Source organism: Mustela nivalis, assembly GCF_964662115.1.
Source record: "Mustela nivalis genome assembly, chromosome: 6".
Lineage (NCBI taxonomy): Eukaryota > Metazoa > Chordata > Mammalia > Carnivora > Mustelidae > Mustela > Mustela nivalis.
The window spans coordinates 147,000,197-147,017,907 of record NC_139025.1 but is presented as its reverse complement, the minus strand read 5'-3'; the positions used below and the strand labels follow the sequence as shown (position 1 = coordinate 147,017,907).

The window sequence follows — 17,711 nt, the reverse complement described above, 5'->3', positions numbered from 1 at the left end:
GATGATAAGCTGGTTCTCTGTACTATCAACACTCCGACTCTGAGACTAGGCTTGGCCAGATTCTGATTCTTAGCAGAATTAGGAGACAGAAAAGGAAGAAACAACAGTGTTGAGACGTTAATAATTTGAGTTTTAAAGAGACCAATGAAGATGATTACGAGCCCCTCTCTCCAGATTTTGCCCTATGGAATCTTTGAGCTAGTATGAGCAAGACGCAGGACTGGCAACAGACTGGATGGGTACGAGAGGGAAGAAATTGTGTTTAGCAAGTGGCTGGAAGTGAGGAAGACAGAGGAAGGTAGACACTCTGCTATTACATATCCATGTTTTTGGGAGGGAGGTTACCAAAAAACTCTCTGGCTCTGACCCCATTTATGATTCTTTAGCTAGAAACCAAACTTAGTCTTTTGTCCACACTATCTCCAGGATCCCTCAATCACGGACATCACGGGTATTCAACATCCAAAATTTGGGGGGACTACAAGGCACATGGAACATGGGGCAATGGAAGGTCAGAAGAAAGGCCAGGGCCGTCCAGGTAATTCTTCGTTCCTGCCACGAAGCCTGGGACTCCTTGTGAGCCTCTGAACTACACCCACATTGTGTTCCCATCAGTCTGAAAATAGAGCCGTACATATTTCCAGCAGAGAGGGAACTGCCTTTTGTTTTTGGCAGCGTTTCTCCTACTGTTTATATCTGAACATCCTAATAATACAAGCTCAGGGTTACACCCAGCCTTCCCAGCCATCGCTCATATTTACTTCCTCCGCAACTGTCTCAGGAGATCCAGCCAGAGTTACAAGCTGAACGAAAGGAAGCAAAAACCCACCATCCGGACAGAGAAGCCAATACTTGAGTCAAATCTTTTCAGGGAATCGGACTGCAACTGGGAAGATGTGTGCAGTTGTCCTCAGGCCTGAGTCTCCTTGCATCTTTCGTTTGACGCGAGGTCGAACTGTCTTAAAGAAAGCAAACTTAGGAAGGATGGAGTATTTCTCGGGAAAATGACACTAGACTTAAAGACAAATTACTCCTCTGAGTTTAGCTAATGAGGTCATGTGTCCTGCCCAAACATCATGGACAGGGATGGGGCTGTCCTCTGTAAATATTTTCATTCAGTGCGCACAAAACATGGTTGCAAATCTTTTAAGGATTCACCAGACACTTTTAATCACAGGCTATAAAGTATGTTCTCAATAAACCATCAATAATGTGAAAAATCATATTATTACTAGTAGGCAATATTTTTCCAGGTACCTAAAGTTATAAAATTAGTAAAACAGAAATGGGCCTTGGACTAAAGTCAGTTTACATCAGCAATCAATCCTCGATTCTGATGCACTTCTTTCTGGTATGCTAGTTTTGCACAAAGTTTCAGATAGGTAGTGTCCTCTTGTGTTAACATGCGTCTCGGGAATACTCACCCTGAGTTTAGCTACTGAGCTACGTTAGGTGAAAACTATCATTCACCAGCTTGTGAGTTCCCTACTAGCTTTACAAAGGATGCTGATAAAAACAGGCATGTTGGTACCAATGGGTTGCTGCCAAAAATAAAATTCTTCCATTTCCCATTTTGAGCATGTGATTCATAGTAACCAACCCCTTATCATAGGAGCAAGAAGTTATACACACAGAGGGGGGTGGTCAAGGGAATGTCATATAGTGAGGAAGAGCGAAGTGTGCGTGTACTGGGCCGGGGAATGGAGGCGTAAGTGACCAAGTGTTAACTTATGCCTTATTATTCAGCAAAGAATTCAGAAAGGAGGTAAAATTTCAGGGTTGTTGGAGGCCGATGATGGGAAGCAAGAGCTGATCTGAGGACAAAGACTGAAAACATATGCAGCTTTAGGGAAATCTTAAGGGAAGGCCTTCATGCAGGAGAGCTACCATGATACAAACTCTACAGCACTGACCAAGGGAAAAGATCGGGTTGCAGCACAAGCCAAAAAAAGCACGGCTATATAACCGGGACGAGAATGGTGTAGCTAATCTGCAGTGAATTACTGGGATGCCGATGGAAGGCCCGCGTCGTAAATGTGGAATCCCACAGCAGCGGGCCCACAGTCTAAATTTTGTGTTTACTGTCCTCCTCCATCTCTGTGCTCTTATGCCAACCTTCTAGTACATGAACTACAGGCTATGTACCATGATGCGTGGGAATCCTTACTTAGAAGTCCTAAGAGTAATTCATTCAATTAACTGAACTTCTTGAGCATTTAATACAGATTAGGAATATTGTTTTCAGTACTTAGAAATAGTGAAGAAATGAAAAAATTATGAACTCATTTGTATAAGAGCAAATTTCTACAGACAAAAGTGGAGTGAGAACACACACATGACCACTTGAGAACAGAGTGGCATATGTACCCAAATATGAGAGGTTTTTTAAAAACATGGATTAATGATACTGAAGTTCAAAGTTAAAGATCACTGGAGAATACTTCTGAATGATTAAAAAAAAAAGAATTATGGAAAAAATCTGCAAAAAATTGTGCACCAAAATAAATTTATATGAGGTCACGAATCTGCCCTATGTGTTATGGAATGAATTCCTGCCCTGGGAAAGAAGCAATCGACAAGAGTTTCTAAGACTATTTCCACTAGGGAAGTCTAGAGGCGCCTGAGTGGCTTGGTCAGTTAAGCGTCTAACTCGATCTTAGTGCCGTGAGTTCAAGCCCCGTGATGGAGCCTACTTAAATAAATAAATAAATAAATAAATAATAACATAGAAAAGAAACACATATGTATTTAAATGAAAACTGATTCACACATTCATATTCATGTGCACTGCTGACTGAAGGAGGTCTACTTTAGCAAGAAAACGCATGAAGTCTGAAAACAATCAGAGCTGGATTTGCATCCTATTACCTGTTCCACATGAGCTGAGACCTTTGGAAAATTACTAACTATCCCCGTCTGTTTGTAAAATGGGACAAATACTAGGAATGTAAACATGAAAAGCCTGGATCTCATATCCATCCACCTCTTCCCACTTCGGACCACAAAACCAAGTTACTGTGCCTTGGGCTGCCATAATGGCGGCCTAGCTCATTCCCACACGACCAGAAGGATCTCTTCAAAACATAATTTGAGAAGTAACATATCTGAACACAGCCAAGTCCTCGTGGCCGTCAAGGCCCTGCTTTCTTCTCCCACTTAGGACTCTTTGGATACTGCTCCCCCTCCTGCTCCGTGTGCCCCCATCACGGTGGCCCGGCCACTGCTTCCTGAGGACCTCAGGGTCCTGCATTTACTGTTCCTTCTCCCCAGAACACTTTCCTTTGGCAGCGCGGGCATCCTTCTATCCTTAGGAGATCAGCTGTTTAAACGGCAACACCTCAGAAACACCTTTGATCTAAAACAGGCCTTCTGGTTATTTCCTATATAGCCCATTGTTTATCCCTATCAAGTAACTTACAGTAATCCCTACTTTTTAATTTCTCTGTTTATTGTCTGTCTTTGAGCAAGACGAGGATTTAGCGCCATCACTGTCATCGAACACGCCACTAATAACGTTTTAATGTACGGCTCTCAAGAATGTCACCTTCTTCTCTAAAGCAAAAAAATTAACACGAAACTTAGTGATCTTATTTCAAACACACTATTTTCAGGACTCCATTTGTAACGAATGCCCATTTTCTGAGAAGTGAAGTTTTCTCTACTAAAATGCCTTCATTATACAGTTGGCAGCATGGTACCACCCCCCCCCCGCAAAAAAAAAGAATACAAGCAAATTCACCTAAAAAACTAATTATCCTTCATTAGTTGTGGGCTTGTGGGAAAAAAAGAAAATCACATCTTCATCAGTCAAGTACTTCATACTTCTCACTTGGCTCAAGAGATCAGGGGAAGACTTGGGCTCTTCATGCGAGCATGTGTGGGGGCAGGTGTGTGGACAGAACAGCTGCTGCCCGAGCAGAAAGTCTCACATGAAATAACGCATGTGGAAGTGTTTTGTTAAACTGTAAAACAGCGTCTCTGGGGCCAGTAAGCCCACGCTGATTTAGCTCCATTCGTAAAGGCTTTCCTTCCCGGCTACAGTGCAGGGTGCTGTGCATTTTAGCATTATTTTAAATATGTTATACTCCCTGTGACACCCAGACTGGGATGTTCTGCCCTCCCTCCTTTTATCGCTTCTTTCTCTTTCCTTAGACAAGTAAAATTTAAGATCATCAAGAGTCAAGCGTATAAAGGTCCTAAAAACTGAGCTCTCCTAAATAATATTCCTATGAGGAAAAAATTTTTAAAAAACACTGTGTTTTCATAGAGGTAATCATGTTTCGGAGGAACTAAAATTGATTACATCTTGGAACATGTTCAAAATGCCAGGTCCCAAACTGCTCTCAGCTTAAGCCTGGCAAGTCGGACAAGCACCTGGCCGTCATCAGGAAGGCCAGGGACACCACTCTGTCATAAATCACGACTTCTACCTGGCGCCTCATCCACGGTTTATGTCACTGGTTTCTATGACTAGCCTTCTAGACCCATTTCTGGGCCTCAATGGACCAGTGAAAAAGTTTAGGAAGTCTCAAGTAATAAACTGAATTGATAAATCAATAACACAGTTCCAAAATCTCCTTGACCAGGGTGACACGCTACCACTCCGCCTACGCCCCACCAGCTTTAAACTTTCCCAAGTTCAGGTACTGAGGTTCTTTGGCATCTGTGAAGCACTTGGTCGACTTCCAATTTCCCCTGCCTTTGCCAGAAAATGGCTAAACTTCCAAAAAGTGTTCCTGGAGTCGTCCAACATTCCCAGACTCCCATCTTATGGCTGGAAGAGTCCTTACTAATTTTAGATTCAAGGACGCCCTCTGTGAGCAATTAGCTGTTCGGAGTCTCCACCCCCATCCTGCTTAGACACCGACATCACCGACGCCGAGAAAACAAATACAGCTACCAACAGAGTCCACGAAAAGCAGTCAAACCAAGGTGGAAGCACCACTTTGCAACTTTAATAAACAGGCTGGAGACCCCTCCGAAGGGAAAATGTGTCCTTCCTGCTCCTGCAGAGTTACAAGAGACAGGAGAAGACAAGAGAGAGGAAAGATTCGGAGAAAAGGCAGGAAAGGAGACCCACAGAGAGCGATGCCCAGACAGGTGGGGCTGGAGCAGGGGAGGGTGAGCGGGCGGGGATACCAGGGGGACAGACAGAGGCATCTTAGGAAACAGCAACTCTGAAAACGAATTTCTCCCGCTGTGATTTTCAGGAGTATGAGCTTAAGAGTTCCCGAGCTTAAGAGCACATGTTAAAGCAAACAAAATGATGTCTCAACCGTTTAAGTGCAGCTTAAGACTGATTGTTAAGCGCCCCCTCCATAGTCTCGGTTCAGATACTCTTTCGAGAACCTTAGAATCATCAACCTCGCCCCTCTGTTCCTGACTTTTCACACATCCTCTCAGCCCTCCTCACCAGCAGGGCAGCCAGGCACTCAGTCACCGGATGCGAAGAGATAAAGGCGCTTGGGAGCTGCGGGCTCTGGGAGGTGTGGCCCCTTACCTTCAGCAACACCACATCCACTGTCCTGTCCACCTTGGAGATGTCACACAGGCTGTAGCGCCTCTTGTGCCGCTCATACATTTTTGTTCCAACTGCACTCCCCCAAGTCCAGAGTTCCAAATGTCGCACGCTGAGCTGCAGATCTGTGCCTTCCAAACTCCTCTCTCTATAAAACCCTCAAAGGGTCCAAAATTGATTAAGAAGAAACCAAGTGGAATCCAATTCCTTGAACGGATGGAAGACTTTCTGGCGACTTCAGAGCACCGGGGTGATAAATTTGTAATTCATAATATAAACAGTAAGTGCCTCCTGATGTTCTACTTTATGCAGATCCCAAGTGAAAGAGAAGTGTGCAGCGTTTCCATCACTGGCGACAACTCCAGTAGAAAAATTAAGAATGAACCGGCTACGCATAATGGCCGACGCACGTGGGGGAAAAACCCAAAGCAGGCAATAAAAATCCAGTCTGCACTTTGTCAGGAAAAGCAAAAGAGAGAAAAAGGTAAAACAACTCTATTTCAAAGGGATGGCATGAAAACACTCTCATTCTCTCATTAAATTCTGTTCCTGCTTACAAAAAGAAAAAGAGAGAGAGAGAAGAGAGAAGGAAGGTAAGTTTTTTCCTTTACAGAAAAAACACCCAAACCAAAAACCAGTAGAAGCTTGGAGATTCTGTTCAAAGTCCTTGGAGTCGGCTTCTTGCTCACCAGACAGTGGTGCTTGGTTCTGATTTCAGCTGCAAATCTCTACTGACAGCAGAGGAAAGGCAAAGAGAAAGACCACTCCTCCTGCCCTCCTCCCTCCTCGGGCGCTGGCCCTCCCTACCCCAGCCCCCCTCCTCCCTCACCCTCAGGAACGTCACTACTTGCCCTTTCAGCTCCGCACCAGCAGCCTTGGAGGTTTGAAAACCTAATTGCAGTGGGAACATGATTCATCCACAGACGAAGAGAAAAACAAGGCTTCCTTTTCCAACCCACTTCCTCCTCCTCCTCCTCCTCACACTGTCCCCTATGAAAAAGGCTCTGTCAGGCATTGCAAGATGCAACTCGAACGCTTTGATGTCGGAGCAGCGCGATAATAAAAGGGGGAGGATGTCATCCTAAACACCACGAACAAGTACAACATACTTATCTATTCCACAAAGTATAGAAAATGGAAACGACCCGAGGCGCACACGCAGCTCCCTGCCAAATGCAAACCCATGATTTAATATGAGAAAAATGTTAGCCAAGTATTTCAGGGCTATGTCTCTAGAATCCAGAAGTGGCTACAAAAGTGCCTGATATGGTTTAAAAATCTTTCAAGAATGGTTCATTCTTTTTGCCTTTTTTGGGGGGTGGGGTGGGGGCCAGAGGGTCGGCAGGGCAGAAAATGAGTGACAGAAGGGGCTTTAAAGACAATTCAAGAAAAAAGGAGTAGAATGAATGGGTGCATGTGTCAATACTTCTGAGCGAGGAGGGTCACCTAGGCTGGGACCACTTCCCCTTTCAGGGCTTTCTCGGCACTGGTTGAGCCTTTGCCTGGCTCTGTCACTTCATTGTTGCGGAGACGCCCTCCCGCGCAGTCCTACCCTGTGCCACAGCCTCCGGGCCGCCTACTCCAGAATTCATCCTTACTTCAGACACCCTCTCAGCTTGGTTGGTAAGTGATCTGGGAGGGGAAAAGAAGGAACTGAGGGAAGCAAAAGGGGGGGGGGGGAGAGTGGAGAAAGCAAAGAAGATCTTATCCTTTAGGAGCGTTAGGCTGCCAAGATTTTCCTCAAGAGGCTAGGGGAGTCCTCAGCCAGACCTAAAGAGTGTGAGTGAGGGGCTGCAGATACCACAGGGGAGAGGAAGAAAAGAGATTTCAAATAGTTCAAAACAGAGTACTGCAAACAGAGGTGGTAGCAAGGTTTTTCAGGGTTTTCTGAAAGGGGTGGAGAAGGTCTGATGAGTCACCCTTTCCTCAGGCCAGGCGTTCATGTTGCTAACCAGCCAAAGGAGGGAAAGGTGGCAAACCCTATGAGAAAGCAAGATCTTTCCTCACCTACCACTACACCGCGGCTCTAGCTGTGCCCAACGTGGAGCCCCGATCCCTACCCCTGTGTCATCCAAGGCAGGTGGACGGCCTCCCCCTCCCCACAAGCCCCCCACTCCCACCCCGTGACCCTGGTTCTGTGATCTTACCAACACTAACAGTGAAACAGATGTTGCTTTCACTAAAGTGAGCATGGAAAACAGTAGAAACAGGATGATTAGACAGAGATTAAAAAGTTGTAAATAAAGTTGTTGCTCAGACTTACTAAAAGGGTGGGAACCTGGCCAGGACCTTACAAATACTTTGAGACTCTGTGGTCCACAGCACAAATGGGAAGACCCATCAGGCTTTAGGATATGGGAAAATGGCTAGTTTTATCACCTCTTCTGTATGAACTTTCATCAAGCTGTAATTCAGAACCCCCTCCTCTCCATATGAATACAGGCCAGCTCCCCCCTGTCCTCCACATGGTTTATTCCTCCTGCCACTCCCTTCTGTTTTAATCAGAAGCAAATGTTTCCTGCTTGCAAGGTTCCCAGGCATCTCTCAGGGGACCAGAGATGCTCAGTCACCAGAGAGGCTTCCGACTCCCAATCCCGTCTAAGTGCTTACTGACTTACACGCACACAATCTCTACTGCTTTAACAGATATTCTCTGCCTTGCAGGGAAGGCAAACAAATAACAAGGTCTCTGTCCTCAAGACGTTATGGAATTAAAAAGAAACCGGCTTCAAAATAATGCAATTGCCTGCAATGTTTTGAGACCTAACTAACCTTTTTATTTCTGGCGATCTGCTGACTTTGTGCCAGAGGCTGGAAGTCTAGGTTTCCTCCTTCTTCTGCACACAGAAACCTACTACAAAGATTTAGAACTGTCCTTCTATATTTTGTTTCTTCTTCTAGGATGAACACTCTGGATAGGGAACAGATACTTGTGGTGGAGAGGGAAGGGGGTGCCCCGACTGTTCTGCTTTCCCCTCTGGATCCGCTCAGCACTTTCCACAGAAGATAGAATCCGCAGTCCTGTGCTTTGGCCGCTGCTGTGACAATTCCAAGTTTTTATCTAAAACATCTGGAATCACTGAACAGTTATTCTGTTAGGAGTTTGAAACACAACAACCAATCGTTTTATATCCAAACCAGAGCTGAGAGCTATGAATTTTTGTTTTGAGAAAATCCTCCCTTCTCTTAAATTTTGGTAATTTATAGTAAAATATACTTTTTTCCAGCCTCTTACCACCACAGTAGTTATTTACAAGATTAATCATATCTCCCTTCTGTGTCCTCCATCCCACTCTCGATCCACAAGAGGAGTCCCAAATTCTTCAAGAGAAGCAGCCAGTCCTTTACTCTGTTCATACCACAGGACCAACAAAAGTTCTAAAATATTCCAGAATATTTTATGCATTCTAATTCAATTACAGCATTTCTGTTCACAGATTAAATTTTCCCTTCATTTACTTAATTACAAGATCTAACACCTTATCCAAATTATTTAAGTAATTCTTATGGGTCAGGTCTCTTCAGCTACTTTCACTTAGGTAGAGCAGAGCCCAGTCTCAAGGCCCCAGTCAAATTTCTGAATTAGGACACCACCTAGTGGGGATGCTAACGACCCAAACAGAACACCGAAAGCCAGTAAGCACCGAGGGGAGGTGCAGGGAAGGAGGAAGGGGGAGGAGTCTACTTCTACTAAGTATTTTTCCTATAACCCCAAAGTGAACACACAGCATCTGCATGAGACTGGGCACGGCTAACCGATCCCTCCCAATAGCCAGTTCGGTCCCTGCAGAAACACAAGGTACCAGGGTGAAAATCAAGGGTTCTTTCTGTTCCTCGGTGTGCTGCTGCCTCCCTGAGCAATGTGGGATGGCGACTTGGCCTCTCGGGACCCGGGTTTCCAGAACTGAAAAATGACAGGGGATGAGTACGATAGGAAGCTCCCTCTTGATTGGATACGGTCAGCCTGAGACTAGGAAATCATCAGCTGCCGTATAGCTCAGAGGATGTGGGCAGATGCAGAGGAGAAAGAAAAAGGAATTGAGAAATTCTCTCAAAATCAGCTGCGGAGAACATACAGTGGTTCTTGCATCACTATGCTCTCTTCCTCCACTTTTCACATGTCATCAGAAGGAAGGAAAGGTCTACCACAGTTAATTTTCATTTATCTGTGATTTTGTTACTTCAAAACAGTGAGTCACCCAGAATTACCCGTTTGTTGGTGGCAAAATTTATTAGAACACAGATAAAACACTTCTCCACTTGGGCAATTCTTGCCTGCTTGGAATAACAGAGTCCTTCACGTATGACAGCTGACTGGGACGAGCGAGAAGGAAATTACTGACAATGCTGCAAAAGCACTATTTCCCTCTGGGATTTCCTTTTTAATTTCAACTGAGGTGTTGGAGCACCACTGGTCCAGGAGAGGGAGGCCTCCCGTCCTCGTCCCCCAGGCCTTTCTCCAACAGATCTGGGGAGTCCATGAAGGTGAAGAGGCCTCGGAGAAGAGGGAGGCCGGCGGGCAGCCCCCCAGCAGTTCCAGTTCGCCTGGCGAGGGTGGCAGCAGAGCAGCGCCCCCGCTTGAAGCCCTCAGTGCCTTCGCAGGAAGAGACCCGAAGACCATGCAGCCGGTGGCAGCAGATTCTCTGCCCCCAATTAACAGTGGCAAAAAGAAACTAAGATGGAAGAATATAAGAAAAATAGTCACAAAGCTTTAAAAATGTCTCTTCACAAACTTTTGCTCCTCTGGGGAGACAGGTCTCAGCAGGAACAAGTCCACAACTGTTGACTTTTACTACAACTGCCACCAGCCTGGTGAAATGAAAGGAGTGGGGAGAGAGCGAGGCGGCAGAAGGATAACTGCAGGTGGAGAAGTAGTGACAGGACAGCTTCTTCTGCGGCAACAGTGATTACTGACAATGTGTCCTGAGTACCTGCTGTTTGCCAGGCGTCCACCTGCTGTCTCCTCGAATCCTCCTCAGGAGGCTCGAAGGTTCGCGCCCACTTGGTGGCCGAGCAAGGGGGGCCCTCTGAGCTGCAGCCAGTGGTGTCAGGTCGTACAGCTAACAACGTGAGCCTCCCTTAACCCTCAACTCTGTAAATCCTCTTTCCTTTCACTAATGCATCTTATTTTGCCCTGAGCAATCCCCCATAGTTAAAGAAATAGAACTATCGTTGAAAAAACACAAGTTAAAATTTGAGGAAAGAGGGGCACTTGTGTGGCTCAGTGGGTTAAAGCCTCTGCCTTGGCTCTCCGCTCAGCAGGGAGCCTGCTTCCCCTCTCCTTCTGCTGCCTCTCTGCCTACTTGTGATCTCTGTCAAATAAATAATAAATAAAATCTTTTAATAAAAAATTTGAGTTAAGAAAACTCAGAATTTGTTACTCATATCAATATTCTCATATTAAGATTCTACAGAAATGCCAAAGGACTGAAAAACTTTTTTTCAATAAAAACGACAAATCGTTCCTAATTTTAGAAAGTACAGGTAGCAAGTGTATCATTACATTAAACAGACTTGACTTCTTCGTACTTAACATTTCCCTTCGACAGCTTCTCACTCTCGTAATCCATTATAAAAATCAGAACAACAACAAAAAAATCAGAACTAACATACCCAACTCAGAGACTTTAGTCTGAATACTGACAACCGCCACCTAGGTCTTCCTCAGAATGCACTGATCTACTAATCCTACTTGTTCTCCTTGGGACAAGCATTATGGTGAGGCAGCATTTTCAATATCTGAAGATTCCCATCACGACTCATGCCCTCCTCAGAGCTTCTCTGCTGGATCACCCTTGATCACGACTACATCACACACCACAACCGCTAGCTGCCTGATGGCTCCGGGTGGGCCTTGTGACCGCACACCCTGGGGTGGTTAAGATCAAGCTGGCCGTCTTAACACGAAGACCACCGTCTACAAGGATATGCGGCTCTGACGAACCAAGCTCACTTCCTCTACCTTTCCTGTTGGACTCAAAACAGGTCTCCTCCATACTGTAACAGACGTTCCCTACCTTGTGATTTTATATAAACACCCACTTTACATCTTCCCCTTCTACCCTCTCATTATCACTTTAGCCTGAACACGGCATCCTGAACCTAGATTCTGTGGCTGCAGTAACAGCTGCCCCTCCAAGCCGTGTGTCATTGGTAAAGCTGGAACAAGGCTAACAGTGGAGGCCCAGAGTTCGCCCCAAAGCCGCCCCGGAAGGATGGCAGAGCAGCAACCAGCATTCCTGATGCTGTTCCACCAGCTACGAAGCCAACTGAACCGCCAGTCCCACTTCTTCATCTCCTTCACTATATGCAACAATCTGTAACATTTCTTGCTGAAGTTAACACATAGGAGATCCATAGCATTCTCCTGCTGAGCCTGTCCAGTGACCCTATCCAAAGAAGAACTGAGACTGCGCCCACGCAGCGCACCGTTAGATCATCACCCCGTGCGCTCGTGCACTGTATGTGAAACCAGCTCCCAAAGACAGTCACATCTGATCAACTATAAATCATACTCGCTGTTATTTCTGAGTCTTCTAGCAACATTTATTTTTAGCATGATCATTATGACTACATCACGTAAGACAGTGCAGCACTGACACAACAAAACAAAAGCTACTCTAATTTTTCTTCCTTATGGAGTAAGAACTACTTCTCACAGGCAGAAATTTTGCCAAATTCATAATCCTACAATTACCAACTTTTAGTTGAGCGAAATAACTAAGTAATAGCACCTCTTTCCTCCTCAAAGCCTTAAGAGTAAAAAGAATATGCACCCTCCACACGCTCTTATTCTTCAACACATTAACGATACTGTTAAAGAGCCATCCAAATACACTTCTGTTATTTTCCCCACCCAAGCAGTCTGTATACACATTTACAAGCACAAGATTCAGATGAAACTTTCATATGGTAAGCCAGACCTTGAAAAATATTCAAGTTATCGCTTAAGTGATTTTTTAAAAAAGATGTACTTATTTATTTGTGAGAGAGAAACAGAGAGAAGGGGGACGCACAGAGGGAGAGAGAGAGAGAAACTCTAAGCAGACTCCACACTGAATGAACAGGGAATGCAATGCGGGGGCTCGATCTCACGACCCTGGGTTTATGAGCTAAACCAAAATCAAGAATCAGATGCTTAGCCAACTGTACCAGCCAGGCACCCCCATCACTTCAATGATTTAAAAAAAATTCTTCTTTTTTTTAAAAGATTTTATTTATTTGACAGAGAGAGAGAGATCACAAGTAGGCAGAGAGGCAGGCAGAGAGAGAGAGGGGAGGAAGCAGGCTCCCTGCGGAGCAGAGAGCCCGACGCGGGGCTCGATCCCAGGACCCTGGGATCATGACCTGAGCCAAAGGCAGAGGCTTTAACCCACTGAGCCACCCAGGCACCCCAATTTTTAAGCACCTTTACTGAGGCATCAGTGACATATAATAAACTGCAGCTATGTAAGTATACCAAATATTCTGTATTCTTAAGTAGAATTTTCAAATTTATCCAAAGAATGGCTTTAAGATACATTAGTATTTTAAAAACATGGATTGCTCAGAATGATAAAAATGGCATATTTAGTATCAGGAACAACTTAAACTAAGAAATTTCACATGGAAAATTCATAATGTTGTTGTGACTGTATACTACAACTCCACGTGTCGCTGACCTAAACCTTCAACGAGATTTTCGGAAAATGAAGTGAAACAGACAGATATTTACTGAATACCCATGCCTAGCGCTAAAGATACAGCAGCCAGTGAGGCAAGAAGGAGTTATGATAATGCGTGTGAGAAGTGTTCCAACAGAGGAGCACTTCACCTCTGAGAGAACATCTGCCTGGAGGTGTAGCCCACTCCCGGGTCCAGAGAGCCAGCTGTAGCAATGCTGACTAACCTGAGGCCCGACAGAGCAGCAGGAACTCACCAGGTGAGAGCTGTGTGTGTGGCGCTGGGGGGAGCCCCAGGAGGGAGAGCTAGGGAGGCATTCTGGGTACAGGCTCTGGCAGAGGATGGGGTGTGAAGGCCCAGAGGCGAGAAACAGCAAGCGACAAAGGACAAGGCCTGAGCCGCAGAAAAAGGCCAGTTCCCCATGAACACACGACTTATATTGAAAACTCTGAATCACTGCAACAAGAACAAGCCACTGCGGGCTGTTGGGTAGGGAAAGGCACGATCGGTTCTGCATTTCAAAAAGATCATTTTTTGGAGCACGCTCCATAGACAGGAGGGAGAAGATGAGAGGCAGAGGAGGTGCGAATCCGGGTGATGAATGTGGAGACCAGGAGAAGAAAGTGGGAGTCCGGAGGTATTTACCTTTAACAGGCACTGGGGATGGGAGAAGAGAGGGAGAAAGAAGTGTTGCTTGACTGGGACTCTGCCCTGGGTGACCGGATAAACAGCGCAACGGAGCACAAGGCGGTGGCAGGGAGCAATTAGACGATCTGCCGGTTTTAGACGCAAAGCAGCTGAAGGTCTCAGAGACACCCACGCAGAGCCCGGGTAAACGGGCGAGCGCGTGCATCTGGAGCCCAAGGAATGGCTGGGACTGGGCATTCAGATTTGGGAATCAACACACAGATGGGACACCATGGACACTGAAAGAAGGAAGCATCTCGTAGAAAGAAGGGTAAGCAATGTCAAGTGCTGTAAAACGGTCCAGCCAGTAAGACACTTGGATTTTGCTAACGTTTTTACGGACTAGTAGGGCAGCTCTGAGGTAGCAGAGTGATGAGAGCTGGATTTAAACAGCCTACCATTTCACAACGAAACATTTAGGCTCAGTCCATATACTCAATTTTTCCTATCTCTTGACACTTTTCCTACTAGAGAAAGCATCTTAGTGAATCCTTCCATATGGTTGCTATAGGACTGCTAACCTGGTAATAAAAATATTTTAGATTGTAAAAAACTTTGAGAAGTAAATGAAGCATTAACAGAGAAAAAGGACCAAGAACACAAAGTGAGTTCTATGCAACATGTATGCCCATTTTTTTGTGTACTTTCAACTCTTTCCAAGAGATTCTGTCCTAGAGATCAGAACAGAACACTTGAGCGCACGCACTGCTATCCTGGTTAGGAATGAACAAGGGCTTCACAGCAGCTACAGGAGGGAAGGAGGGTGGGCAGTGTTCTGGCAAGGAAATGGAAAAAGAAGGGAAAAGCCAACAAGAAACTCCCTTTCCATATGAACATCTATGGAAATAAGAACAAACTTCATTCTGTAAAACAAAAGCAATGAGATCAAGGGAAACAACACTGACATTTACCGATCAAAATTTCCAAAGGGATTCTGTCATCACGAGCATGTCATGGCCAGTTAGTGATGAACTAGTGAATGTTAACAAAATTCATTTACCCCTTCAATAAATATTTAAATGCCTGCTGTAGTTGCGGTGCTCTGTAAGGTGTTACGAGCTATAAAGATAAAGGAGCCATTCCTGGAACCTCAAGGAAGGGACAGTAACATGAAATATAAGCATGAGACTGGCATGGATTGTACAAATGAAATGCAGAACTCCAGCAAAGGAATGAGGATCTCTGGCTGAGCTGATTAGGCAGAACAATTCTACGGAGACAGGTGTTGTCTTTAAACAGTGTGAGTGAGGGTACAGGTGTTGATGAGTAGCAGGTATGATGGAGGAACGGCCAAACTGCCTACAGTTATACGCGTCAAATCCTTTAGGGGAGTGCTGGAATGTTAGCCTGGGAAAACATTAACCACCTAGATTATAAAAGCATATGATGTCATGCCAACAAGTAGACTCTACTCAGAGGCAAGTGGGAGCCAGCAAGGACTTTGGAGCAGAGAAGCCAGACGGCTTGTGCTGTAATTCAGGAAGACACTACAAAGGTCTTTGGCCTCATCAAGCCTAATCTCCCTGATCTGGATGTCGTACCGCTATACGGTCCCCTCCAGTCTCATTAGCTACTATACCCCCCAAGATAGGTATCCAGTTGGTCTCTTAAGTTTCCACAATTAGGACTTGGTTCTTCCTACCTCAACACCCCTGGCTCTTAGGAACAGGTGTGGCTTACAGAATCCCTTACACCTCATCACTGCGCCTTAGCCAAAAGCCACCCTTTAAATCCTACCTTCCTCATTAGGGAAACTCTCTGCCTACTCTAACCCACCTTAAAACTCTATGCCTTGAACTTCGATAATCCTGAACTCTGATGCACTCACTTTCCAGCGTTCTGCCCTGAACTGTTCCTTGATGCTTACTTTGACTCTAAGTAGATGGTGAGCTCCTTAAAGGCAACAGGCACTTCTTCTTCGGTTTCTCTTGCAGAGTCCTAAAAATGGCACGAAACACCCAAAGGATGGATGACTAACTGAGCATGTCCTCATTTATTACCAGTCATACTCCTCAGACTTTTCCAATGGCCGACTGGATTTAGTTACTGAACAACAAGAAATTTTTTTGTCAGTGTTAACACACAGAAAAGCTGTGCAGTCTATAAGAGTTTAAAGCCCTGGTCAGACGTGAAAACTTAATATTCAAAATAACCATGCCCCTAGGAAAATTTTGCATCCCACATAAAATGCAAATGTATTACTTTAGGAAATTACTCAACTTACTCTTCTTATTTTTCACTTCATGGCAAAAAGAATAGCCCTAATATAGTCACTCGGTCAGACAAGCCAAGAAATGATTCAGCTTCCCATGGGATGCTTCCCTCATCCCTCCAGGCAAACACACACCACCATACAGTCATGCCTTCCAAAGAAATACAAAGGTATAACTTGCTCTTTTTAATCAACTGTCCAAAAGTCAAAACAAAGGGAAAAGAGAAAAATCCTTCAAGAAAAAAAAAAAAAATCCCCTACTTTTTAATGCAACTGCTGGGTCAATTTCGGCATTCGCTCATTCCCAAAAGAATAAATCTGGTTTTGTTCATTTACACACTACCACTTGGAGATTGTATTTAATAATTTTATTCAACTAGAACAGATATTTTGATGTTCTGTACAAGTATAACATAACGGTTTACCTCAGATGAAATTGTGAGAATTTGTATCAGAAGAGATGGCAACACAAAAATATGTTTTGGGGTGGTGGGGTGGCCCTATACTGAAAGCCACACAGGCTGAGATGTCCCTTACAGGATGTGGCAGAAGTGAAGGAGTGGCTCACTAGCTAGTGACACTCCAGCACGACAGTCCAAAAGATCAACCCTGCAGCGAGACTGTCTCAGGCACACTATATGACCTTTCTGTTCGTTGGTTTCTCACCTATAAAATGCAGGCAAAACCCATCAAGACAAAGCATCAAAGAAAATGTAGCTATGAGGAATAAATGAATTAATACATGTAAATTATGTTGTAAGTGCCTGAAGCATGAGTACTAAGTATTAGTTGCTGTAATATTTTAATTTTATTATCATCAATACATTTTTGCCTAATTTATCAGGAAAGAAAGAAAGAACGAGAGAGAGAAGTATTGAAGGCAGCCTACAAGCGTGTATGGAAGGCAAAGCCGAGTAACTGATATATTCTGACTCAAGCTGGAAATTAAAGACCCAAACACCTTTGCCTGGAATCAGATTACTAGGTTCCCTTTTCAAGACATTTGTATCCTGGGAAAAAGAAGCAGAGAGGGAGGAAAAGTCTTTTCTGTGTAAGTGGAGAAGGCAGGTAGCCTCCCCAGACGCTAAGACCAAAGAAACTTCTGAACTTCTCAATGCTGCGCTGCTTTATGGAGAAGCAATTCTTTAAAAAGGTCAAGAAAGGACTGGGAACTCAGAAGATAGAATTATTAGCCTTGGGGGAGGCACGGGCCAGGGGGCGGGGGGCGGAGAGAAAAACTCTTCATCTGAGGCAAAAGGAAAGGAGTAAGAAAAGACAGATATTTATAGATTTTTCCTGGCCAATCCCCAAGTGCCTAATTTGGACCGAATCTACAGTGTCCCTGAACAATCCCCACCCAGAAGGCTGAAATGCCATTGACCGGCAGGGATAAGGAGTATTTGGCTCTAGGGAGAGCCAAAGGTGACTGGGAGAAAAGCCCAGCATGATGACATCTCACCTCTTCTAAGACTCTTCTACTGCAGCCACCCAAGTCAGCTTTCACCACCCAGCGTCCAGACTACACTTTACACCTGGCTGACTCTGCCTCCCCGGCCCTGCCCTCATGGTCTTCCCCATTTCTGCAAAACCGGCCAAGTCTTTCATCACTTCCTATGTGATCCCATTCACGAT

The 17,711-nt window shown here is 44.9% G+C and overlaps 1 protein-coding gene and 1 long non-coding RNA gene across 8 annotated transcripts in view; one reads left to right on the top strand and one right to left on the bottom strand.

Moving 5' to 3' along the window:
• The window catches only part of AKAP13 (A-kinase anchoring protein 13), a 119,969-nt gene extending 113,720 nt beyond the window's left edge, over nucleotides 1–6,249 (bottom strand). For 5 of the 7 annotated variants that reach the window (XM_082736029.1, XM_082736030.1, XM_082736031.1 and 2 more), the window contains exon 1: nucleotides 5,501–6,248. In XM_082736029.1, coding sequence (XP_082592155.1) covers nucleotides 5,501–5,581 — 81 coding nt within the window. In that variant the 5' untranslated portion in view covers nucleotides 5,582–6,248. Of the gene's footprint in view, nucleotides 1–5,500 lie in introns of all 7 variants that reach the window. The other 2 variants (XM_082736028.1, XM_082736033.1) reach the window with 1 other exon arrangement.
• A 500-nt stretch (nucleotides 6,250–6,749) lies between these two features.
• LOC309867311 lies at nucleotides 6,750–8,752 on the top strand. Its single transcript, XR_014313105.1, has 2 exons — nucleotides 6,750–7,141; nucleotides 8,420–8,752. It is a non-coding gene; the product is annotated as an uncharacterized lncRNA (long non-coding RNA).
• Nucleotides 8,753–17,711: the final 8,959 nt, after the last annotated feature.